Genomic DNA, 26,352 nt, shown 5'->3' with positions numbered 1-26,352 from the left:
CAGGCTATGCCAGTCCTGGGCTCCCCACACAGCTCTGCCAATGCCCCTTACTGCTGCTCTGCAGTTGTTCTTCCTCCCCACCCCCTGCTATCCCAGTCCTGGGTTCCCCACACAGCTCGGCCAGTGCACCTCAGTCCTGCCCTGCAGCACCACCTCTTCGTCCACTGTGGATACTGCAACTCATTTTTGCTGAATTCAGTAGCAGGGAGTGTCAGAGGCAACTCGTTTCCTCTTCTCTTTCAGTAGTGGTCAGCAGTTAGGGGGCTCAGCCATTTCCCTTATGAGACCCTGTCTTGTGAGATTCATTAGTGTGACTCAAGTATGGGACATGAGCCACCAAGGGCTAGACCTGCAAAGGGATTTGTGTCAAGTGCTATTAGGCCTCTTGATCCCATTCAGGGACCTCAGGGCAGCAGGGGGACATGCAGTGCTGGACAAAGCAGACTTCACTGAACCTGATTTTGTGGAAACTGTGGCCCTCCTTGTAAACAATGCTGGGGGACATGTGGTGTTCAGAGCCCATGGAGCTAGAGACACATTAGCAGGACCGTTATGCACTGGCTGCAGAGAGGATAATAATTTTCCCTGCCCTACCACTTTTCATCCGGGGGTCTCAAAGCAATCTACAGGCACTGATGAATGGAGCCTCAGGACACCAGAGGGAACTAAGACACAAGGAGTGGAAGTGTCTTGACCCAGCCACACAGCAAAATTTCTCCAGCACCCCTTATAGCATTCAGTAAACAGGATTCTTTTCTCCCACCTCTGCATTGCAACCGCCTGAGTTGGGAAGGGACACAGCAGCTGCTGAAAAGTGCACTGCAACACTATGCACCAGTTTAGGATAGGAAGTGAAAAGGAATCCTGAAACTGCAGAAGGAATGTATGAAGGTAGAGTGTAAGTACTCTCCTTGGAATTTAGCTAGGACACTGTGGCTAAACACTCCACTCTTAAGTGACGTGGGACCTTCATGGCCAAATGCGGCTACTGTGAAAATATCTGTTCTTTTTCTTTAAATCAATAGCTGGAAGACAGGCACATGGGGGCCGAGGATGGTTCTAGGCAGAAGCTCTGCAGTGAAGCAGAGGGAGACAGAGCAGCTTGAGGGATAATACTCGTTTCCTTATTCTAATGAAGTCTCTTGTTCAGAGTTAGCAGAAAGTGACTCTTCCTGTGATTCTTTGCCATTAGCACATGACAGTCAAGACCCTGGTTTTACACCTGTCTGAAAGTTTGCACCAACCCAGCACCACTAAAATATAATTGGTCCATTTCATGCCAGAAAATGTATGGAAGCTAAGGGCCACCTGGAACAAAGGGAGGAAATGATGTGATCGTGCTGCGGCTATAAAGCAAGCAGCCAGAGGTGAATGAGAATCAGTGTGGACCAGCCGCCAGTGCAGAGGAGTGGGAATCAGGACTCCTGCATTCTCATCCCAGGTCTAACACCAACTCTCTGGGTGGTATAGATAAGTCACTTCCTATCTACAAGCCTCGGTTTCCTTTTCTGCAGAATACTGGGGAATGATATCTGCCCCACAAAAAAGTTGGGATTTGAAGATGCAAAGTGCTACACAGCGCTAAGTATTCGCAAATAGAGCTGGATGAAAGTTTTTGGACTTCTAGTTTATTTGATGAAAATTGTAGTTTGGGGTGACCAAAACTATTCAGAAATTTTACCCAAATAGTTTCAGCCATTGACAAAATGGCCAGAGGAAGAGGAAGAGATGGTGCTGCAGCTGCTGGCACTTCCGCTTTCTTTCCTTTTCTCCCTTTCCATCCCCTTCTTCCCCCCACCCTATAACCTTTAGCCCAGAGAAGGGCACTCACTTGGGATGTGGGAGACCCAGGTGTGAATCCCGGCTGTAGAGCAGACCCGAAAGGGCTTTGTCAATTCACCGGAAATTCCAAACCATTTCTGATTCAGTTCAGCCCACACCAAACTTTGTTTTTCCAATTTATTGGCATTGCCACTGAGCCAAAGAATCGGTCATTCACCCAGCTCCATTTGCAAGTGTGTGTGGAAAAGGGAAAGGAATGGGAATAGGACAATGCCTCAGCCCTCTTGTGTCCATCTTCTCACCCCTATAGAGCTTCGATGGTGGGGATTCTCGCCTGGACTCCAATGAGTTCCTGAAGTTTGTGGAACAGAATGAAACTGCTATTAACATCACCACCTATGTGGACCAAGAGACTAACAAGCTACTCAGGTAACCTGGGGCAGGGAGGCAAGCGGGAGGGGCAGCAGACGTGAAGGGAGAGCTAGCTGCCAATCATTAGTCAAACAACCATTGGGAAGTGACACTCAAAATGGCAAGAGAATTCACACCAACCTCAAGTATCAGAGGGGTAGCCATGTTAGTCTGTATCTACAAAAACAATGAGGAGTCTGGTGGCACCTTAAAGACTAACAGATTTATTTGTGCATAAGCTTTTGTGGGTAAAAAACCCACTTCATCAGATGCATGGAGTGAAAATTACAGATACAGGCATAAATATACTGGCACATGAAGAGAAGGGAGTTACCTCACAAGTGGAGAACCAGTGTTGACAAGGCCAATTCAGTCAGGGTGGATGTGGTCCACTCCCAATAACTGATGAGGAGGTGTCAATACCAAGAGAGGGAAAATTGCTTCTGTAGTGAGCCAGCCACTCCCAGTCCCTATTCAACCCCAAATTGATGGTGATGGTGTTAAGTTTGCAAATGAATTGTAACTCTGCAGTTTCTCTTTGAAGTCTGTTTTTGAAGTTTTTTTGTTGAAGGATGGCTACTTTTAAATCTGTTATTGAATGTCCAGGGAGATTGAAGTGTTCGCCTACTGGCTTCAACCTCAGTGTCTTGCAAATCCAGTCCTCCTTGCTTTCCAGACTGCCTGAAATAAAACAAAAATCATGTCAGGATTAAGCATTTAACCTGACTTGAAATTTTTTCAACTTTTCAATTCACCATAAATTGAGAAAAACATGTGTTTTCGGTTTGACTCAAAAGGAAACATTTTTTTGATTTTTCAGAGTTGCCAGCAAAATGAAAAGTCCATTCCGGGCCCATCTCTACCTGGGGTGCTGATGGGTGGGAGGAGGGGAGGCAGAAGTTCACAGCAATGCCTTCGTTCTGCAGTGAAACTAACAATAAAATAGCATTGATAAGGCTGAGCTGGAGATTTGCTTCTGCTACTAACTTGTTCAGAATAATCCCCCATTCCCTGCCTTCCCCAGCAAAGTAGCAATCGGAGCCTGTTTCTCCTTTCTATATGTGGTAGAGTCTGTTACAACAGTCACTTTGCTGGCCTGGCCCCGAGTCCCAGCGCTTACTGCCCTGCGCTTCCTTGTCCAGATCCCTGCACCGGGAAGAGCAGGGGCCATAGCAGAGGCAGTACCCTGAGCCCCATGCCCATTGTATCTGTTTCCTTTCAGGGGACTCTGTGTGGACGCCCTCATTGAGCTGTCTGATGAGAATGCCGACTGGAAACTCAGCTTCAATGAGTTCCTCAAGTGCCTCAACCCGTCCTTCAACCCACCAGAGAAAAGTATGATCTTCTCCCCTGCACCAGGGAACAGACCGGGGCTCCAGAAAGCAGGGAAAGAATAGAAGGGCTTAGAGCCAGACAGAGAAGGCAGGCACTGTACAGCTCGTCCAATACACCTCACTCCTGCCCTGCAGCCCCTCCTGCTATTCCAGCCCTGGGCTCCCCACACAGCTCTGCCAATGCCCCTCAGTCCTGCCCTGCAGCTTCCCCTTGTATTAGGGTGTATGGGACGTGGGTTTCAGAAAGGCATGTCAGTGGGGAATGTATGTTTGGGCGATCAAGTAAGGGGTTCAGCAGTGGGGAGATGGGTCATGTGAGGAGAAGTGCGTGTCTGAACAATTGAGGAGGCAGGGCACTGGGCAGGTCTCAGTCCAGAGAGAAGCCTTGCCTTGCTCTGGCTTTCAATTACCAGATACCCTCCCTGACCAACTTCCTGTAGCTCACAAGCCATCTGAACCCAATGTAGATTTGCAATTTACATGGAAACGGCTCAGCGTTCTAAGGATTAAACATAATCTAGCAGCTGATCTAATTGTCTCACTAGGGAGTATCCTCACCAGTAGGCCAGGAGGGCCTGGGTTCATAGAATCATAGACTTTAAGGTCAGAAGGGACCATTATGATCATCTAGTCTGACCTCCTGCACAATGAATCTCACCCACCAACCAGGGCCGGCTCTAGGATTTTTGCCACCCGAAGCAAAAAAAATTTTTGGCTGCCTCTGCTTTTTTTTCATGCTCCACCCCCCCAACCCCTTCCCCAAATCCCCGGCTCTGCCTCCTCCCCCAGGCTTGCCGGATCCCCCCCCCATTGCTTCGTGCGGCTCCCCACACACACACACAAGCCCCCGCCCTAGCTCACCTCCGCTCCGCCTGCTCCCCTGCACACGCTGCCGCTCCGCTTCTCCCCCTCCCTCTCAGGCGAGGGAGAGGCAGCGCGTTCAGGGGAGCAGACGGAGCGGAGGTGAGCGAGGGTGGGGGGAGCGCAGGAAGTAACGGGGGAAGGGGAATAGGAACCGCTCCCTGCCCCAGCTCGCCTCTGCTCCACCCGAGCGGCAAGCCTGGGAGGGAGGGGGGAGGAGCGGAGTGGCGGCGGCGTGCTCGGGAACAGGCGGAGGCGGAGCGGAAGCGAGCGGGGGCACATTTCTGGGGGCGGGATGGCCGGCGCTGGAACGCCGCCCCTAGAAATGTGCCACCCCAAGCACCTGCTTGTTTTGCTGGTGCCTAGAGCCGGCCCTGCCACCAACTCCTGTAACAAACCCCTAACGTATGCCTGAGCTATTGAAGTCCTCGAATCGTGGTTTAAAGACTTCAAGTCCTACACCAAGGCTTAGTCTCAGTGGTGCTGATACAGCGCAGGCCATGGTGATACTGCTGGTAGGACAGTAAACTGAACTCCCTCTCGCCCCTTCCAGTGGAAAGTCAGACATCCCACAAGCACTCCCTGAAAATGCTGTCCATGGTGCTCTTCGACAGAAGATGGGGCTTCATGTCCCAGGGTGGGTGGGAGTGATGAATAGAGGCTGTGACGGCCCCTGCAGTCACTGTACTCACTCACAAGTGCTTTGGGGGAAACAAAGAACTCCCAGAATCCAATTGCCTGTATCTGCCCTGTACATCAAAGCCAATTCCCCTTGTTCTTGCTCCTTCTAGAATGTGCCCTTGAAGATGAGACCTATGAAGATGGAGCTGAGACCCAAGTGGAGTGCAACCGCTGTGTCTGTGCCTGTGGGAACTGGGTGTGCACTGCCATGACCTGTGAGGGTAGGTACAACCTGCAAAGGGCTGGGGCAAGAAGGAAGTTACAGAGGAAGTTTTGTCTTCTGGTTTATGCAAGGCACTGGGTTTCTGGGCCTGTGACTTCTATTCCCACCTCTTCCTCGCAATCACTGTAAGACCTTGGGCAAGTCACTTGCCCTCTATGTGCCTCAGTGTCCCCAGCTTCTGTAAAATAGGGATTATGATGCTGTCCTACTCCAGAGAGAGGTTAGGAGACTTAATTTATGACTGTTAGAGAAGTGCCTTGAGAGCCTTCAAATAAAAGCTCTCACAGAAGAAAAAAGAATTATTATTTGTGTGAAGGGAAGTATCCTTTATAATGAAACTTGACTGATCATCCATCTCTTGTCCCTTGTGGTGTCTCCTCACATCAGTTTCAAGCTCTGAGAGCAGTGCTACAGATGGGGAAGCCCCAGTGGGTTTCTTAATTGGACGCCTTACATCAGGAGGATCAACTCATCTCACAGAGTTCGTTGCGCATTGGAAGCCAGTTGGTCCCCCTGTGTAAGACTTTGGGAAATGCTTTATTCTCTTGATAAACAGCTGGGCTCTCCCTCACAGCACTGCTCTGCATTCTTCTGGCCTCCCTGCTGCTTCTGAAGGGCCTTTGCATGGAAACAGCACCTCTGTTTCTTAAGAACACATTACCTCTTAAGACTGTCGGTACCATGGTAGCTCCCACTGAGAGAGATGCCAGCACCATGAACAGATGTGGAAATAGTAAAACAGTAACAAGTGTTAACAGAATTACTTCAAAAATTAATTCAGTGCTACACAGTAGAGGCCTCTGAATTGATTCACCCCAATGAGCAGTTTCCTTTTGCCCCTAGTAACAAGAATTCCTGATTCAGAGAAGATGCTGTTTTAGTCCTGATGCTGTTGCTTAGGGAGTTGTGGATCCCATTGTGTTATGAGGCAGGCCCATGCGGGTGGGTGGCTGGGAGAGAGACTGTACCTGCTGCCTGCCCAGTGCTAGCATCAGAGGTGCTGCAAGACACCCCGCATGGCCACCTAGCATGGGTCGTTGAAGTGGAGGGAGAAAACAAGTAGCTTGCAATGGGCTAACAATTCTCGCCCTTTCTGCCTGTGTCATAGCTGTGGTGGGACCAAAGGCTGCTGTCAGAGGAGTAAGCAGACCAAAGGGGCATGAGAGTCAGGCAGATCTGAATACCAATAAATGAGCAGAAAGCATCTCCATTAAGTGAAATTAAATATCATTGGGCTTCGCTACATTCCCTGAGAGAGGTCCTGAATAAGCAGATGTGCCAATTACATGGAGTGTGTCATGTGTATTTCTATCTGCCCAAGATTTGTTTAGCCAGTGAAGGCGTCAGAACTAGCCACTGGCTTTCTTTTTCAATAATAAGCAGGGAGGGTAGAGCCTAGTTCATTTCTGATGTATTTATCTTTTACTCTTGGGGGAGTTGTATGGATGCACACCTCATGTACCCCAGGATGGGACAGACTCCTCCCTCTTTCCTGACAGCAAAGAAGAAGGGGTCAGAACTCATCAGCTCTCACTTCTCCAGACAAAGCAAGCCCCAGTGAACCTGAGATCTGTTGTAGCATGACACAGGCTGAACCCACCCTGGCTCTCTCCTGGCCTCCCACCTCTGTATCACCATCTGAGAGGTGTCCTAACACCTGGGATGGCTCTAAACTTCACTTGTGTTTGCAGGGAAGAACCAGAAGGTGCCTGTAGGGGGGCAGCAACCCGAGGAGGAGCTGACTGAGGAGGAGCTGGCCAGATACGTTCAAGAACTGCAAAAGCATCAGGTTAGAATGGAATCTCTTTGTCCAGAATCTGTGTTGGAAATTTCTCCTTGCTAGAGACCTTCTTCCTCTGGATCTCAGATATTTCCTAGCAAAGACGGGGAGTGCACTGGCTCATGGTAGGGGGAACTCCCTATCTCCCTTTGGGATGGTCCCTCCACGGCAGGGGTGAGGCACATTTGATGGAGGTAGTTTGAGGGGTGAGCCTGCTGCTGCCCATGTTGTACTGTCCTATGGAGAAACAGAAGCCTTCAGTCTGCTGGCACCTCTCACCAGCATTAATGTGGAACCACAGGGCCTCAATCTAATGCTCTCTCTCTCTGCAGGAGACGGCTGAGAAGACCAAGCGAATGAGCACCAAAGAGATGTAAGGGGCCTCCTCACTGGAGGAGCCCAAGGGACAGGCCAGATCCACTGCCCTGTCCTTCAGCGCCGAGCTCAGTATGCACAAGTGTCTGCTACAGTCGCCCAGTCACGGATATTTACGTTGTTTAGCGATGAGGTTTTTGTTTTGTTATTAAAAAAGGAAGCAGGGGAGGGGAGCACAGTCCACCTGGTCGGGGGAGTCACTGCTGGAGGCTGGTGAGGACAGGAGGGAATTACAGCAGCCTCCAGAATACCCCTCACAGAGGACGTCTTAAGGCAATGAGCAGGGAATTCTGTGCCAAAAGGAAAACCTGGGGAAGGGGGAGGTAAGTGCTGGGGGGGGCGTTAACCTCCTGGGAATCTTCTAATTTCTAGGGTTTAGTGTGCACCCGCCTTGGCAGCAGGAACATGTAAGGGAAAGTTCTGTGGCTGAGCATGCATCCTGTGGGGAACAATCAGCCAGGGATGTGGCCTCAGGTCACCACCATCTTCTTGTCTTCCCTGTACCTTTCTGCCTTCTCCCAACCTCCTCCTCTCCTGTTCTCCTTTCTGTCCTTTCCCCATCCTCCCTGTCCACCTGGCACCGTCCTTCCCCCTCCAGCTTCCATGGGCCTCACCTCAGGCATCTCCCCTTGGGCTAATTGACTTTACTTGACTCCTGGAGTTCCTAGTGAGCTGCCCAGCATGCTCCTCCCTGCCTGCAGCCAACCAATCCCTAGCTGCTCCTCCAACGCCTTGTGGGCTCCAAAGTCACACTATTCCCTTTGATGTCCTCCTAGCCCCCTATCTCTCCAGTCCTCTCACAAAGGTGCTACATTACCGTATTTTCTCTGATCACACATCCTTTTTTTTTTTTTTACAACTTTATTTTCTAGGGTAGCAACTGAGCTTTTGTATTTTTAGGCAGTAGCTTTAGATCTTTCAAGAAAGCAAAACGATTGGTTTTGCTGGTTGCTTTTGAAAGTGCTGCGATTCCTGTGCACGGATTGCATTTGCCTGTATCCAGCACGTACAATCAGAACAGCTTCTGAGTCCAAAGCTTCAGGGCCCTTCTCAGCTTGGTGCTGCAGTGTCCCTCACAGTGGACAGGGTATAGTAAATATAAAGGGGGTTCTTTATTGAGGCTGCTGGACGCAGACAGACCTTGTGGGTCTTTCTCTGGCTCTCTAGTTTGCAGACTATCCCATCCTGTGCTGCCAGGTTTTACTGCACGAGGTCTCCCTAAATCACATGAATGCCTGGAAGGGAGTACAGGCTAATACACTAAACAAAGGACAGAGGGACTGTCCAATATTTAGTTTGCTATCTAGCTAGCCCTTTTAATATATCTATCAGCTGCAGCCTGCAATGTGAGTGATCATCTCTCTCCCTCTGTCCAATTCAAGGGTAAATCAGCCAGATTGTCTCTGGCCTGTATTCTGAGGTTCCACCTGAATTGGGTTAAGATCAGGGACCTGCGCACATCCCCCTCTGGCAGCCTGCCAGGCCTGTGTGCTCAGATTAGTCCATCTCTGACCATTGTAGCTTCCCTTTCTGGATCATTTTCTTTTGGCCACTTTTTTTTTTCTCTGAACACTGGGCCTAGTTACAACTGTGATACTCTTTGAGGGAATGGTATTGTCAGTGATCTCGTCCCCTCAAGCCCAATGGGTTCTCCTGTTATATTCAACTTTACTTCATATACACACACATACACACCCATTTCCCTGTTCCAGTTATGCCTTGTTGCACATTCCCAGTCATTACACTTAGGCTGAGTCAAGATGATTCTGGCTTCAGTCTTCTCCCTTTGAATAAGCTGAACGATCACCTCATGCCCGGCACTCCCTAGTGATTACTCAAGCAAACCTCCCATTGGCCTCAGTTAGAGTTAGTTCTGCTTGAGGCAAGATGAGCAAAGCTGAGCTGTAGCCTTCCCTTTATTCAAAGCGCTTTCCAGGCAGAGAAGGGGAAGAGTTAGTTAGTGTAGGGAAAGAAGAAAGCTTGCACTGTGGTACAGTTATCGGCTAGTCTCTTGTACTGTTGTCTTGGTCTTGATATTGCTACTGTCTCTTCATACCATGGACTTCAGAGAGACAGGGCCAGACGCTGATCTCAGTTACACCTGTGTAACTCTAAGGTATCTCCATTGACTTCAGTGCAGTTACTCCAGATTTACACCAGCAGGAGATCAGAATCTGCCCACAGTGCTTCGAGGCTTTGGAGTAATAAGACAGTGAGCTGATTCTGCACTCATGTTGGTGTAAATCAGGAGCAATGTCAATGGCATTACGTCAGATTTACACTGGAGTAGGTGAGAGGTGAATTAGTCCCTAGAACGCAGGGGGGGACGACACCCAGTTTGAGGGGGGGAAAATGCTACTCTGGGAATTCAGAGTGAAATGATTTTTGTTCCCTCTCCCTCATTAGTGGTATCAGAGGAATTGGTTGGTGAGATGGGAGTACCCGATGGACATGCCCCCTACTCTTCCCACCTACTCTACAAATGGATGTATAGAGCACATTGGGTCTGGAGTCACTGGCACACTGTTTTAATTCTTTGCCTTAGTCTGAAATAGTGAAAGTAGCTCATACCTCCCACCTCCTTTCCTACCACCTTCCAGCTGAGACCACTTGCCCCATTAAAGTGCCTTAGGGAAAATGCAACAACATGCCTTAAAAAGCAAACATTTTCATCAGTGGGAAGAACAGCTTATTTCCCAACCAGTAAGATCCCAAAGTAGGAAGGGTCAGTTGAGGAGCCAAGTATGTGCAGTGGGGGGGGGGGGGTATTAAACTGTGGCTGAAGACGTTATGCAGTTTGCAGAGTTTTATGCAACATGGCCTGTGAGAATCCTCCAATGTACTGTAGGTATGTAGGCTGTGGAGACTACAGGTCCCAGCATGCAATGCAGTCAGGCTGCTCAGGTCAACGTGGAACATTGCATGCTGTGATCTGTAGTCTCAACAGCATGACCCTAATAAAACAGTAGCCACAATCTGCTCCAGTTTATGCAAAATATGTGGTACCCCCTGACAAGCCACGAGAGTGACCCTTGGTGCGGCAAAGTCTGGGCATGTGAGATTTCACTGCCACACAGATCAGAGCAGGACAACGGGGGCATAGTTAATTGCTCTCTGTAGACACAGGGCTGCCTCCTACAGAACCTTTTCATTTCCTTTGTGTTCCCTAAGAAGAAAAATATCATTTAAGATGTAACATGTTGAAAACATTGCTGGTTTCAAGGGCTATTGTACCCAAATGGTGCATGAACATCTCGCGAGTCGAAGGGTGTGGCCCCAGTATGTTATATAAGGAACAGCCCTACCCAGGCTGAGTGGTAAAAAACTGTATCACACAACAGACTTTTCTATCTCGAATTCCTAGGGTGTGATCTGGCCAGTGAGTCAGGAAAATGCCAGTTCTCTGGGATATTCGCTGTAGAGTCTGCAAGGGGCGGGAAAGGCATTTTTTACAAAGGCCAACACAAAATAACCCCTTCTTTCTCTCTCTCTCCCTTGTGTATGTGTGTGAAATTTATCAGTATTCTGTAGGTTTCATTCGTGCACTTATGTTACTTGGTTTTGTATTTTTTGTGGGGAGGGAGTTGGATATAACTGCCAAATAAACAAAACAAAATCATAATGTTTCATTTGTTCCTTTTTTTTTTTTTTTAAATAAGACCAAAGTACAATCCGCTTTAGGGTTTCTCAGCTCCCTTGACAGTCCTCACAATCGCTCTTCCTTTCTCAACAATAAAAATAAGTGTTCATTACTTGCACTTGCAGACTGTAACTGCTTTCCAACAAGGCTCAAAGCACTTTACAAGGTGGGTCACTATCATTATCCCATGTTATAAATGGGGAAGCTGAGGAAGGGATTTGCCCACAGTCATGCAGAGAGTCGGGGGTAGAGAAGGGAATAGAACCTAGAAGTCCTGAGTCCCAGTCACTTGCTCTAGTCATTAGTTGCTGCTGCTGCCTCCCAGTCTGCTCCATGCCCACTTCCCAATCTGCTCGTTCAGTTACTCATGCAATGGAGTCAAAAAAGGAGGCCAGCAAATTTCTCACCATGATGTGTCTGTACAGTACCAAGCATGAGGGGGCCCAGCCGGGATGTGACCACACGAACAGTAGTTAGTAAGGATCCAAGGGCCTCCCTTCTCCATGCGCTGTGGGTGGGTTGGTCGGGCAGAACAAACCCATGGCCAAACGGCGCAGGATTTTTAATCCTAGCACTGACATTGATTCACTGTTGTGTTTGGAGGACAGTACAAAAGACTCCATGCCACTATCGAGTGTTCAGTACCGCACACAGCATGGCTACGTGACCTTGAGCAAGTCACTGCATCGTTCTGTGCTGGGGGTGATCAAAGTACCCTACATGCGGGTTGGCGGGATCAATGAATTGATGTTTGTAAAATGCATATTATTCTCTCCCCCCTTCTCCACGTCGGAGTAGTTCTCCCGGACCTGAGACAGAGCTTTACATAGCTAGCAGAGTGCACGTACCAGCCCCACCACCCCATCTCACACTTGCAGCTGTCCCGCACAGCAGGGGCCCCGGTAGTCACAGGTTTCATAGCTCCTGAAGCAGGCTCTGACCTGTAGGGGTTTGCATCCATTCTGTGTCTTGTGCAGCAAGGTACTGTTGTGAAATTACAGGCATCGTTGGTGCCTACTGCTTGCAAAGACAGGTCTGAAGTCGGCACCTCATCTTTGTAGTGCTGTAAGCTGCAGGGAGTATTCGAAAGAATCCACAGCAGGCACATGAGAGGGAAAATCATGTGGCAAAGCCACTTTCCAGCCCATCATCCCAAAGCTATTGCTCCAAAACTCAGCCACGCTGGAGCCGTTTGTGTACTCAGTGGGGAAAAGTCTCAATGTGCACGAATTCTCTATTTCCTCCAGCTGCCATGGCCACACCTCCTTCCAGGCCAACCATGCCCATTTTGTCTGTACTGCCACCCGGTGGAGGGCAAGTTGCAGCCCCTTATGCCACAGCCAGTGCCTGCTCGCTGCGTTTCTATCACCAGGGCCCATGTGTCCTGTCAGAAAATGAGGTGAACCCATCCCTTGACTTATGCCACTGTGCTTCACCGTCACTTTTCCCTATTGGTGTCACTTACCATCATCCTGCCGGCTCTCCCAGTGTGTTTAAGTCCCTCTGGAATTTCACATGATCCACTGTAGTTTTTACCAGGTGAAGCTACATTGTGCGAGTAACAAACATCACCAGCTCAATGGCCAGTCCCCCCCTCCAAATGATTCAAAAATGTACGATAGATAAAATATTCAACCCCCTTCCACTCCATGGAGCAACTCAATACATGCCTTTCTTTACTGTCACCTAACCAAGTGTCATTTACAGAAGTTGTTGTTCCTTACCCAGCAGTTATGCAGGTCCCTTAATACCCACTTATGAGGAACCTTATCAAAAGCTTCATGAAACCTCAGGTAAATTATGTCTAGTTGGTCACTTTTATCTATCTTATTAACATTTTAAAAAAGCAAAAATACCCTTTAATAGGCTTAAGGGGTGCAATAATCACAGATGCCAGGCTGGTTTGCTTCTATCAAACTATACTTACCGAAGTGTTTAACTACTCTTTACAGCTGTTCCCCTCATATGGAGGTGAGGCTTGAGGTATGTAATTCCTGGGATCCTGTTTGGATCATTTTTAATAATAATTCCATTTAATAACCTTTCAGCTTTCCCCCCCAAATTTGATAGACTATTAAGGATACACAGTTAAGCACTCAAAAGTTAAACAATACCAACGTTAAGGCTGAACAAACAACCTTAACTCTGCCAGCTTTTGTGCAAGCTATTACAAAATAGTCTTTAATTATATGCTCACATTCTAGTGCTTAGATAATATAACATCATATCTTTTTTTCCACAATCTTAAATACATACATGTAGCATCTTTAGCTACGGTATATTATCCTGTGTATGCAACAGTTCGTAAGAACAGATGCTCGGAGTGCCTGTCTCATTTGCTGTGTACTTTGCAAGCTAGAAAAAGCTAAATGATATTATATGGTCTTACATGACAAATAGCAGGTAATCATCTAAAGACTACAATTTGAGCAAAGGGGCAGAGTTAAGGTTGTATAAGCAATCATAACTTTGGCATTTCCTGACATTTGAATGCTTAACTGTGCAACATTAATAGTCTCTTAACATAGTTTCTTCTTCGAGTGCTTGTTCATGTCTATTCCAATCCGGTTCCATGCTGTGAGGTGGAGCGACTCGAGGTTCGGGTGCCGGAGGTGGCTGTGATCCTGCGTGATTAGGTCCGGGACGAGTGGTAGGGTGACTGGAGTTGCCATGGACATTCCTGGAGTGATGTGAACCAGTGCTGGTGTGGCCAGGCCAAAGCTATCAATATCACTAGGGCTCGGTCCCTGTGGATCTTGAGGAGCACCCTGTGAACGAGAGGAACTGGCGGGAACGCGTATAGGAGACAGCCTTCCCATGGAAGTAGGAAGGCATCCGCGATGGAGCCTGGGCTCGTGGGGCTGTGACTCAGGAAGGAACAGAATAGCTGACACTTCCTGTTGCTGTGCATGGCGAACAGGTCTACTTCGGGAAAGCCCCAGTGTTGGAAGATTGAGCTCACTATGTCTGGCCGGAGGGACCACTCGTGGCCGTGAAAAGACCTGCTGTGACAGTCCGCCAGCTCATTCTGTATCCCAGGGAGGTATGATACCTGCAGGTGTATCAAGTGCGCTACACAGAAGTCCCACAGCATGAGGGCTTCCTGGCACAAGGGAGAGGTGTGTGCACCCCCCCATTTGTTGATATAAAACATTGCCGTGGTGTTGTCCATGAGGACTGATACACATCTGCCTGAAAAATGGGCTCTGAAAATCTGGCAGCCAGGCGCACCGCTCTCAGTTCTCTGACATTGATATGCAGAGTGAGGTCCGCCAGGGCCAGAGGCCTTGTGACCTGAGGTTTCCCAAATGTACCCCCCATACCAGATCTGACGCATCTGTCACTAATGAGAGGGATGGCTTGGGGCTGGTGAAGGGGATCTCTGCACATACTACCTGTGGGTCGAGCCCCCACAGGAGGGAGTCTAGTATCAGGCAAGGCAGGGTTATGATCCTGTCCAAAGCGTCCCGAACTAGTCGATATACTGACACTAGCCGTGGGCGAAGCCTGAGTCTGGCATGCTGTACTACGTAGGTACAAGCAGCCATGTGCCCTAGGAGCTTCAACCAATTCCTTGCTGTAGTGGTGGGGAACTGCCCGAGGCCCCGTATGATGTCGCCCAGTGACCGAAACCTGGCTTCTGGGAGGTATGCCCTGGCTTGAGTTGAGTCTAGCACTGCCCCTATAAACTCAATCCTCTGCACAGGGGACAGTGTCAATTTGGCCTCATTTATAAGGAGACCCAGTTTGTCTAATGTCCTTCTTATGAAGGCGACCTGCGCCTCCACTTGAGATCTGGAGTGGCCTTTTTTTATCAGCCAGTCGTCAAGGTGCAGGAACACCTGTACCTGCCGCTTGCGCAGGAATGCCGCCACAACTGCCATGCACTTGGTAAACACCCGAGGTGCCGCTAACAGGCCAAATGGGAGGACAGTAAACTGATAGTGGCTGTTGTTAACCACATACCTGAAGTATTTCTATGAGGAGGAATTATTGCTATGTGAAAACACATGTCCTTCAAGTCGAGGGCAGCATACCAGTCCCCTGGATCTGATGAGGGGATAATGGAGGCCAAATGCGGAACCTGAGTTTTTTGACGAACTTGTTGAGTTCCTGCAGGTCCAGGATGGGCCTGAGGCCACCCTTGGCTTTCAGTATTAGGAAATACTGGGAGTAGAAGCCCTTGCTCCTTTGCTCCTGAGGAACCTCTCCCACTGCCCCTACCGAGAGGAGCTAGTGCACTTCCCATGTAAGAAGTTGCTTGTGAGAGGGGTCCCTGAAGAGGGACGGGGAAGGTGGGTGGAAGAGTGGGAGGGCACAGAATTGGATGGAATATCCCCTCTCTACCATGTGGAGCACCCAGCGGTCCAAGGTGATATGGGACCATGCACGGTAAAAGGAGGACAGTTGGGACGAAAAAGTAAGAGAGGTTGGATCCAGTTTCAGTACTGGTGCACCGTCCTCGACCACACCCTCAAAAGGCTGGTCTGGGGCTGGGCGGTGGCTTGGGCTGGCCCAAGCCCTGGCCTGAGGAGGGGTGCTCCCTCCTTCTACCACTCCTATTCCTCCTAGGAGGAGCGTCCTGGCGGTTCTGAGGTTGGTAGAACCTGGAGAGAGGCTGTGGCCGGAAATGCCTACGTTGAGCGGGCGGCAAATGGAGCCCCAAAGATCTGAGGGTGACCCTTGAGTTTTTCAGACTATGGAGTCTCTTATCCGTCTTATTGGAAAACAGGGCCAAGACCTCAAAGGGGAAGTCCGGGATTGTTTGCTGGACCTTGTGGGGCAGATCAGAGACCTGCAACCAGGAATGTGAGGCTGCATCTGCTGCATCCAGTGCTGCCTGTAGGGACACTCAGGAGACCAGCTTTCCCTCCTCCACCACCAATGCCGAGAACTCTGCGCGAGAGTCCTGCAGCAGGAGCTCCGCAAACTTCGCAATTGCAGCGCAGGTGTTGTGTGTGTAACTGCTCACAATGGCCTGTTGGTTTGCGATACAGAGCTGTAGTACCCCAGTGGAATAAACCTTCCTGCCAAAAAGGTCAAGTTTTTTTGCCTTCCTATTCTTAGGGGAGGGGTCCTGGTAGCCCTGGGACTCTCGCTGATTTGGCTGCATCAACCACCAGGGAATTGGGGGGGTGCGTGGGTGTATTGATAGCTTCAGCCTGGCCACACCAGCACTGGTTCACATCGCTCCTGGAAATGTCCATGACAACTCCAGTCACCCTACCACTTGTCCCGGACCTAATCATGCAAGATCACGGCCGCCTCCGGCACCTGAACCTAGAGTTGTTCCACCTTACAGCATGGAAGCTCCATGGCTGAACACCGAGCTGTCCTGCTCTGATCAAGTCAGACAAGTTCTCCTGAGCAATAGAAAGCCCTCCACAAGGGCGACAGACCTTGCCAAGTGGAAGAGGTTCTCCTTCTGGTTGGAGCAACACCGTCAGTCTCCGACGCTCGCCTTGGTGCCATTTATACTGGACTACCTCCTCCATCTTAAGCAATAAGCACTGTCCATGTCGTCAATAAGGGTTCACTTGGCTGCCATCTCCACCTTCCATCTGGGCGCAGACGGCTACTCAGTCTTCGCAAATCCAATGGTCAGCGATTTCCTTAAAGGTCTCAACAGACTATCCCTGCAAGTACGAAAGCCTATCCCAGCTTGGGACCTCAATCTAGTCCTTTCCAGACTTACGGGACCACCATTTGAACCACTGGCGACGTGCTCCCTGCTTTATCTCTCATACAAGGTGGCGTTTCTGGTGGTGATAACCTCAGCTAGGAGAGGGTCGGAGCTCAGTGCCCTTATATCAGAGCCCCCTTACATGGTATTCCATAAGGACAAGATTCAGCTCAGACCTCACCCGGCCTTTCTCCCAAAGGTTGTCTGCCAGTTTCACATCAACCAGGACATCTTCCTCCCAGTATTCTACCCTAAGCCGCACTCCAGTGGCAGGGAGCAGAGGCTTCACTCACTGGATGTCCGTGGGGCGCTAGCCTTCTATATCAAGAGAATGAAGCCGTTCCGAGAGTCTGTCCAGTTATTCGTGGCCGTGGCCGACAGAATAAAAGGCCTCCCTGTCTCATCACAACGTATCTCATTGTGGATCACATCATGCATTCGGGAGTGGTACAACTTGGCAAAGGTGCCAGCTCCGCCGATCACTGCGCACTCCACCAGGGCTCAGGCCTCCTCAGCAGCATTCCTGGCACAGGTCCCCACACAGGAAATCTGCAGGGCAGCAACGTGGTCCTCTATACACACTTTCACCAAGCACTATGCGATCACTCAGCAGGCCAGAGACGACGCGGCCTTCGGACGAGCCGTGCTCCAATCAGTGGATGACTCCGACTCCACCTCCTGAATTTAGGCTTGGGAGTCACGTGATTGCTATGAACATGAACAAGCACTCGAAGAAGAAAAAACAGTTTCTCACCTTCTCGTAACTGTTGTTCTTCAAGATGTGTTGTTCATATCCATTCCAAACCCACCCTCCGACCCCTCTGTCAGAGCAGCTGGCAAGAAGGAACTGCGGGGATGGCAGGTCGACAGGGTCCTATATTGGTTCCATGAAGGCACGACTCCAGGAGGCGCCCAGGCCCACCCTACGGACGCTGCTAAGGGGAAAATCTTCCAGCTGGCATGCACGTGGCGAGCACACACCTGATTGGAATGGACATTGAAAACACATCTCAAAGAACAACAGTTACAAGAAGGTAACCATTTTTTTCCCCAGTGGAATTTCCTGGGATTTTAAGGAAAAAATAAATTCCATTACCTGAAACAATTTGGCTAGATGGCATTAGAATACTCTGCCCTGCACAAGGTGTGCACTCAGCGACACAAGTACCCCTGTGTCCTTTACGCCTTTTATACCTCCACCACTGGTTCCTCCTCCTTCCCTCAGCCTTTCTCCCAATCATTGGCTCCTTCTTTCACCTCCCAACCTCCAGTTCCCATTGAGATTCCCCTTTTGTATGGAGTTCCGCAGCTACAGAGAATACTCCATCCTGTGTGCTTTCTGAGGTCCACAGGAAAAGGGATTCTTTGTTACTTTTCTGCAAAATTCCTGAGCTCTGCAGAAGAGGAAATACTTTGTACCTGATCCCCCACAAAGTTCCTGGGCACCTTCTGCCAGTGAAAGAGCCAGTGCACATGGGCATAGTGTAGTGCAGCTGTCTTCTCTCCACACACTGGTAGAAGTGCTAAAAATGGATCTATATGGAAGCTGCATGAAGAAAGTGGGATTTTTTTCACCAGATGCTCAAAGGGGGTTTCCCCTTAATGAAGGCTCTTATCCCAGCCAAATGTCACCATTCTGCTCCTAATATTTTTTTCCTCCACTCTTTCTTGTCTTAAATGGTTGAACCATTTTACCTCAAATTTGACAGGGGGAAAAAAAGTTCCCTTTGAGCACGCTTAGAAAATTTCAACCTGCTACCTCAGACCTTTGGGAAGTTCTGCGCAACCAAATGTAGGATATTAGAATGCAACAACCCTCACAACACACTACAGCTACAATACTTCATACTTCTATAGCATATTTCAGCTGAGGACTTCAAAGCACCCTGCATACATTCATTTATTAAGCCTCCCAACTGCAGAGTGAGGTAGGTAATTAATTATTTGTTTTTTTCCTTTATGGGTGGGGAAAACAAAAACACAAAGAAGTGAAGTGACTTGTTCAGAGCCACGAGCCTGCAAACACTCATAAACAGACATAACTTTACTATAGTGTGACCAGACAGCAAATGTGAAAAATTGGGGTGGGGGGGGGTAATAGGCGCCTATATAAGATAAAGCCCCGAATACTGGGACTGTCCAAAATCCAGACATCTGGTCACCCTACTTTACGGATAGGACCATTTAATTAAGCCCATTTCTACCCAACAGGTGCTACAGTGACACAGCTACGGCGCTGCAACTGTGCCACTGTAGCACCACGGTATAGATGCTTCCTACAGAGATGGAAGTGGGGTTTTGGTCACTGTAGTTAATCTACTTCCCCAGTAGCTAGGTCGATGGACCGATTCTTCTGTTGACCTAGCTGCATCTACACCAGGGGTTAGGTCAGCTTCGTTGTGGTGCTCAGGGGGTGTGAAGTTTTCACACCTGAGTGACATAGAATCATAGAATATCAGGGTTGGAACGGACCTCAGGAGGTCATCTAGTCCAACCCCCTGCTCAAAGCAGGACCAACACCAACTAAACCATCCCAGCCAGGGCTCTGTGAAGCCTGACCTTAAAAAAACCTCAAAGGAAGGAGATTCCACCACCTCCCTAGGTAACCCATTCCAGTGCTTCACCACCCTCCAGTGAAAAAGTTTTTCCTAATATCCAACCTAAACCTTCCCCGCTGCAACTTGAGACATAGCTTGGTCAAGTTAAATTTTAAGTGCAGACCACGGTTAAGCGTTTGCAGGATTGGAGCCTCACGCCAAGTCTATATACAATTTTTTGTCAGTATAGCAAAGCTAGTCAGGGGTGTGAAAAAAACAACCACAAGCCAACATAGCTATGCTGACAAAATCCTTGGTGTACACGTAGCTATGCCCAAGAGAAGATGGCTTCTGGCAACATAGTGAATGCCATTCAGGGAAGTGGTGCTATGCTACTGACAGAACTCCTCCTTCTTTCAGCGTATGCCACGTCTATCTCTACCCTACAGCACGTAAGCCAGCAGAGCCCCCTTGTGTAGACGCAGTGTACACAGACAGAAGGGGTTTTTCTGCTGACACAGAAATACCACCTCCCTGAATGAGTGTACGCATCTACACTGGGGTTTTGTGGGCACAGGCATGTCACCTGGATGAGTGTGTGATTTTTTTCACACCCCTTACCAACAGAGCTATGCTGGGATAAATTTTAAGCATAGACCAAGCCTTCATCTATACTAGGGGGCTCTGCCCGAACAGATGTTTTAACAGAACCTGTGTAGTGTAGACAAGGCCTAAGTCAGTGTCAGAGCCAGGAACAGAAATCAGATCATATTGGGTCAGACCATGGTCCATCTTGCCTAGCCTCCTGTCTCTGATAATGGCCTCTACCAGAACTGCAGGGGAATGAACAGAACAGGGCAATTATGGAGTGATCCACCCGTCTTCTTGTAGTCAGAGCACTCAGAGGTTTAGGGTTATCCCAAGCAGAGGATCTTGTATCTTGGCCAATGTATCTTGGCCAATAGGCATTAATGGACCTATCCTCCATGAACTTAGATAAGTTCTTTTTTGAACCCTGTTATAGTCTTGGCCTTCACAACATCCTCTGGCAAGGAGTTCCACAGGTTGACTGTGCGTTGTGTGAAAAAATACTTCCTTTTGTTTGTTTTAAACCTGCAGCCTATTAATTTCATTTGGTGGCCCCTAGTTCTTGTGTTATGAGAAGGAGTAAATAACACTTCCTTCTTCTTCGAGTGATTGTTCACGTCCACTCCAATTAGGTGTGCGTGCGTCGCGTGCACGGACGTCGGAAACTTTTCCCCTTAGCAGCTCCCGTCGGGATGGCAGGGGAGCCCCCGAGAGTGGCGCCTTTATGGTGGTGTATATAGTACCCTGCCAGCCCGACCCCCCTTCAGTTCCTTCTTACGGTCCACGACAGCATTGGAACGTGCTCTCTCGCTCACAAGCAATTCCTTACCCTATTCAGTTTTCTAGTTAGAGTAGTTCTTCGATAGTTATCAAGTAGTTAAATACAGTTTGTAGTTTCAGGTGTCTGGGAACTAGTTCCAGCACCAGCCTTGGGCTGCAGGGTATGCTGCAAGCCCAGGGTTTCAAAGTTTGCACCACTTGCCGCAAGTCTATGCCTAACAGTGACCCCCACGACTCCTGTCTCTGGTGTCTGGAAGAGGCACATCAGGCTGAGCGCTGCAAGATCTGCAAGGCCTTTAAACCGTGCACTACGGAAGAAAGAGACTTTCGTCTTAAGCAGCTGCTCATGGAGGCCGTGCTGCAACTGGCGGCCCCAGACCACCCGGCACCGGGCCCGGGTTCCTCAGTGAGAAGTGTCCTGGCATCGGTGCACGATCCGGCACCGCCCAGGCACCGTAAACCACCAGCACTGAGGCAGGCCAACCAACCTCAGCACCACTCGACCACTCCGGCACCGGCTAAGCATCATAAGAAGGGGGAAAGAGGGCGCTCTCCCCAAAGAGTAACCAAGAGGCTTAGAGAAGCTCCTGGCACGCAAAGACAAGATTCAGGCCCCCGCCAGGAGCCGGCACCATCAACTCAGGCGCCACAAGTCCCATTGAGTCCGGTACCCAGCGACTTCAGTGCCAATGAGTGTCTGGAGGTGGTCCTGGAACCCCCCCCTCCACGCCCGACACATTTGAGGCAGCCAAGGACCTCATCAAGCTGTCGGCGCCAAATCCCCTCCCATGCAGGGAGAAGCCTCTGGCACCGCACTGGCGGGTGCCGTCCAAAAAAAAAAACCAGCAATGGTGCGCCGCTCGAGGTCACTGATCCAGCACTGCTCACGGCACCGCTCACGGCACCATTCCCGTTCCCATTCGAGCTCGGCACAGCGCCACTCCCCAGCACCTGCGACCTAACACGAGGTTACGGCGCCAGAGGCAGACATACTCACGGCGTGCTCGCTGGCGTCTAGACACCGTTCCACGATGCCGTCGGTCACCCAGCACTGGAGCGCGGCACCAACCACCTCCCCGGCACCGCACGAAAGGCACCAGTCCCGGACTCAGGACACCCAGTACCATTCGCAGTCCTTATCATCTCTGCACCAGTCCCCAATCCGCACCCTACGGCCGCTCAAGGATCGGCACCACCTTGGTCCTCTCCATCGGCGTCCTCCAGCTCCGAAGCCGACTCTGGTAGCTCCAGCTACAGTAGACACCACAACATAGCTAGCAGAGAGTCCCACACAGGTTGGCAGACACAGTGGCCACCTCTGGGACAGTGGCCTTTCTGGACCCCATGGGCCTACTATCAAAACAGGGCACTCTTTCCAGAGCGTCTAGATCTGGACACTCCACGCGACACCACTCCAGGTCGCGATGGCGAGAGAGGCAATGCTCTCTAGCCCACCCTCGGATCCCCAAGAGTGGCCGACGGCGGCAGGTCCAGTGCCCGTGCCGTTACCGAGACAGACAACATCTCAGGAGGTGGCAGCCTCGTCGGGCCCCGACGCGAGCCCAGGCCTATGGGGATTTACAGGATGGTCAGGACGAGAGCAACCGACAGCAGCTCACGTCCTCCTCTTTCCCAGATGAAGCGGTGGCTGGTACATCAGTTTCAGGACCACCACCAATTGACCATAGGGCTCACCAGGTGCTTCTCCGCAAGATCGCCCTCAACAGGAAACTGTCGAACAGGAGGACCTGATGGTGGACATCCTGGCTCCTGAAGGTCCCTCCAGAGTCGCACTCCCTCTGATAAAGACCATTCAGAGCAATTACAATACTATCTGGCAAACCCTGGCTTCCATCACACCAATGGCCAGGGGGGTGGAAAGAAAATACTTCGCCCCATCCAAGGGCTATGAGTTCTTGTTCTGCCACCCAACGCCCTGCTTCCTGGTTGTTTCAGCAGTTAATAAGAAGGAACGCCAGGGTCACCAAGCCTCGGCTTCAAGGTCAAGGAGGCCAAATGCCTAGACCTCTTCAGCTGAAAGGTTTACTCATCGGGGGGCCTTCAACTATGCATAGCCAACCAGCAGGCGATCCTTAAAAGACACAATTTCAACTCTTGGACCGCTATGTCCAAGTTTAAGGATCGCCTGCCGCAGGACTCCCACTTGGAGTTTGCCACGTTAATCAAGGAAGGGAAGGCAGTAGCCAAAACATCGCTGCAAGCCTCCCTCAATTTGGCCGACTCTGTGGCCAGAACCATAGCCTCAGGAGTGGTCATGCAACACTCAGCGTGGCTGCAGGTGTCAGGCCTCCCTCCCGAGGTCCAAAACACCCTCCAAGACCTCCCCTTCGAGGGCTCGGGCCTTTTTTCCAAGCAAACGAACTCCAGGCTACACAGCCTTAAGCACTCCAGGGCCATGGTGAAGGCGCTCGGGATGCATACACCAGCAACCCAGAGGAAGCCCTTCAAGCCCCAGCCTCTGCAGCAGAGGCAGTACCAACCTTGCCCAAGGCACGACCCATATCACAGACGGGGCAGGAATAATAGGCATAGACCGCCAAATAACATGCCTAACCAAGGCCAGAATAAACCCCAGCCAGGGAACAAGCAAGGCTTTTGAAGGCACGCTCAAGGACAGCCTACCAACTCAGTTCCAGGATCCATCCCCCCCGGTTTTTAAACCAGCTATCCCATTTCTACCATGCGTGGTCCCGTATAACATCGGACTGCTGGGTCCTACGCACGGTACAGGTGGAATACTCCCTCCAGTTCTCCTCCTTCCCTCCCTCCCACTCCCCTTCCCCATCCCTCTTCAGGGACCAGTCTTGGCCGTGGCAGCACTGGTACATGACCCTCCTAGAGCTGTCCACAGATGCCCCGATAGCCCTGCCCCTCTACCCAGATCTGATCACACAGGACCACGGGCACCTTCTCCACCTGAACCTACAGTCTCTGCACCTCATGGCTTGGAAGCTCCATGGCTAAATCCCATGGAGAGCCAGTGCTCTCAGCCAGTGAGACAGATTCTCCTTGGTAGTAGGAAACCTTCCACCAGGGCAACTTACCTGGCAAAGTTTTCCTGCTGGTATGAACCCAAATATCTTCAACCGCTTCAGACTTCTATCCCGATTATTCTGGACTACCTCCTATACCTCAAGCAACAAGGCCGTCTCTTTCGTCCATCAGCGTGCACCTGGCGACTATCTCAGCTTTCCATCTGGGGGAATCTGGGCTCTCGGTGTTCTCAAATCCCATGGTGTTGCGCTTCCTTAAAGGACTAGAGAGGGTGTATCAGTATTCTTGTCCACCAGTCCCAACTTGGAATCTGAACCTCGTCCTCTCCAAACTCATGAGCCCACCATTCGAGCCCCTAGCCACTTGTTCCCTCCTCTACCTTTCATGGAAGGTCACGTTCCTGGTGGCCATTACATTGGCAAGGAGGGTGTCTGAGCTGAGGGGTCTCACCTCTGAACCCCCTTACATGGTGTTTCATAAGGACAAGGTACAGCTCAGACCGCACCCTAAATTCCTCCCCAAGGTGGTCTCCCAATTCCACATGGGACAGGACATTTGCCTGACGATGTTCTTTCCAAAGCCCCAAATGAGCCTGCATCGCTGTGGCCTTCACACGCTGGATGTTCGAAGAGCCTTAGCATTCTACATAGAGCGCACAAGGCCTTTCTGCAAATGGACCCAATTGTTCATGGCCATAGCCATTAGAATGAAGGGCCTTCCAGTTTCCAGGCAACGCATTTTGTCCTGGATCACAGACTGCATTTGCACGTGCTATGAGCTGGCCAAGGTGCCAGCCATCACGGCCCATTCGACCAGAGCACAAGCGTCTTTGACTACCTTTCTGGCACAAGTCCCCATCCAGGAGATCTGTAAGGCAGATACTTGGTCATCAGTGCACACGTTGCTGTCAACCAACAGGCCAGAGAAGATACGGCGGTTGGCAGAGCTGTCCTCCAATCAATTGTTCCATGACTCCTATCTACCTCTGATGGTAAGCTTGGAAGTCACCTAATTAGAATGGACGTGAACAATCACTCGAAGAAGAAAAGACGGTTACTTCCCTCTCGTAACTGTTGTTCTTTGAGATGTGTTGTTCACGTCCATTACAATACCCACCCCCTTCCCCTCTGTTGGAGTCAACGGAAAGAAGGAACCAAAGGGGGGTCGGGCCGGCAGGGTACTATATACACCGCCATAAGGGCGCCATTCTAGGGGGCTCCCCGCCATCCCAACAGGAGCTGCTAAGGGAAAAAGTTTCCAACACTCGTGCACGCAGCACGCACACACCTAATTGTAATGGACATGAACAACACATCTTGAAGAACAACAGTTACGAGAGGTAAGTAACCATCTTTTATTTACTTTCTCCACATCAGTCATGATTTTATAGACCTCTAAGTTATCCCCCCTTAGTCGTCTCTTTTCCAAGCTGAAAAGTCCCAGTCTTATTAATCTCTCCTCATATGGCAGCCGTTCCATACCCCTAATAATTTTTGTTGCCCTTTTCTGAATCTTTTCCAATTCCAATGTATCTTTTTTGAGGTGGGGCGATTACATCTGTATGCAGTATTTAAGATGTGGGCATACCATGGATTTATATAGCGGCAATATGATATTTTCTGTCTTATTATCTATCCCTTTCTTAATGATTCTCAACATTCTGTTCTCTTTTTTGACTGCTGCTGCACATTGAGTGGATGTTTTCAGGAAACTATCCACAATGACACCAAGATCTCTTTCTTGAGAGTTAACAGCTAAATTAGATCCCATCATTTTATATGTATAGCTGGGATTATGTTTTCCAATGTGCATTACTTTGCATTTATCAACATTGAGTTTCATCTGCCATTTTGTTGCCCAGTCACACAGTATCCCTTTGTAACTCTTCGCAGTCTGCCTGGGACTTAACTATCTTGAGTAGTTTTGATTCATTTGCAAATTTTGCCACCTCACTCTTTATCCCTTTTTCCAGATCATTTATGAATATGTTGACTAGGACTGGTCCCAGTACAGACCCATGGGGGACACCACTATTTACCTCTCTCCATTCTGAAAACTGACCATTTATTCTTACCCTTTGTTTCCTATCTTTTAACCAGTTACCAATCCATATGGGGACCTTCCATCTTATCCCATGACTGCTTACTTTGCTTAAGAGCCTTTGATGAGGGACCTTGTCAAAGACTTTCTGAAAATCTAAGTACACTGTATCCACTGGGTCACCTTGTCCACATGCTTGTTGACCCCCTCAAAGAATTCCAGTAGATTGGTGAGGCATAATTTCCCTTTACAAAAGCCATGTTGACTCTTCCCCAGCAATTTATGGTCACCTATGTGTCTGACAATTTTTTTCTTTACTATAGTTTAAACCAGTTTGCTGGGTACTGAAGTCAGGCTTACTGGCTTGTAATTGCCAGGATCACCTCTGGTGCCCTTTTTAAAAAATTGGCGCCACATTACCTAACCTCCAGTCATCTGGTACAGAAGCTGATCTAAATAATAGGTTACAGATGACAGTTAGTAGTTCTGCAATTTCACATTTGAGTTCCTTCAGACTCTTGGGTGAATACCATCTGGTCCTGGTGACTTATTACTGTTTAGTTTATCAATTTGTTCCAAAACCTCCTCTATTGACACCTCAATCTGGGACAGTTCCTCAGAT

At 49.7% G+C, this 26,352-nt stretch overlaps 1 protein-coding gene and 1 long non-coding RNA gene across 2 annotated transcripts in view; one reads left to right on the top strand and one right to left on the bottom strand.

Moving 5' to 3' along the window:
* The window catches only part of FSTL1 (follistatin like 1), a 77,957-nt gene extending 68,040 nt beyond the window's left edge, over positions 1–9,917 (top strand). The window contains exons 7-11 of the mRNA XM_074974629.1: positions 2,093–2,211; positions 3,416–3,528; positions 5,180–5,290; positions 6,984–7,081; positions 7,405–9,917. Coding sequence (XP_074830730.1) covers positions 2,093–2,211; positions 3,416–3,528; positions 5,180–5,290; positions 6,984–7,081; positions 7,405–7,449 — 486 coding nt within the window. The 3' untranslated portion in view covers positions 7,450–9,917. The remainder of the gene's footprint in view (positions 1–2,092; positions 2,212–3,415; positions 3,529–5,179; positions 5,291–6,983; positions 7,082–7,404) is intronic.
* Positions 9,918–10,685: 768 nt separating this feature from the next.
* Positions 10,686–26,162, bottom strand: LOC142000411 (uncharacterized). The gene is made up of 4 exons (XR_012642238.1): positions 23,741–26,162; positions 22,371–22,474; positions 21,673–21,926; positions 10,686–12,471 (listed from the first exon to the last, which is right to left on the bottom strand). It is a non-coding gene; the product is annotated as an uncharacterized LOC142000411 (long non-coding RNA).
* Positions 26,163–26,352: the final 190 nt, after the last annotated feature.

The sequence above is a fragment of the Natator depressus genome, chromosome 1 (assembly GCF_965152275.1).
Source record: "Natator depressus isolate rNatDep1 chromosome 1, rNatDep2.hap1, whole genome shotgun sequence".
In the NCBI taxonomy this organism is placed as follows: Eukaryota; Metazoa; Chordata; order Testudines; family Cheloniidae; genus Natator; species Natator depressus.
The sequence above is the reverse complement of the archived record's forward strand: the minus strand, read 5'-3'. Positions and strand labels throughout refer to the sequence as shown.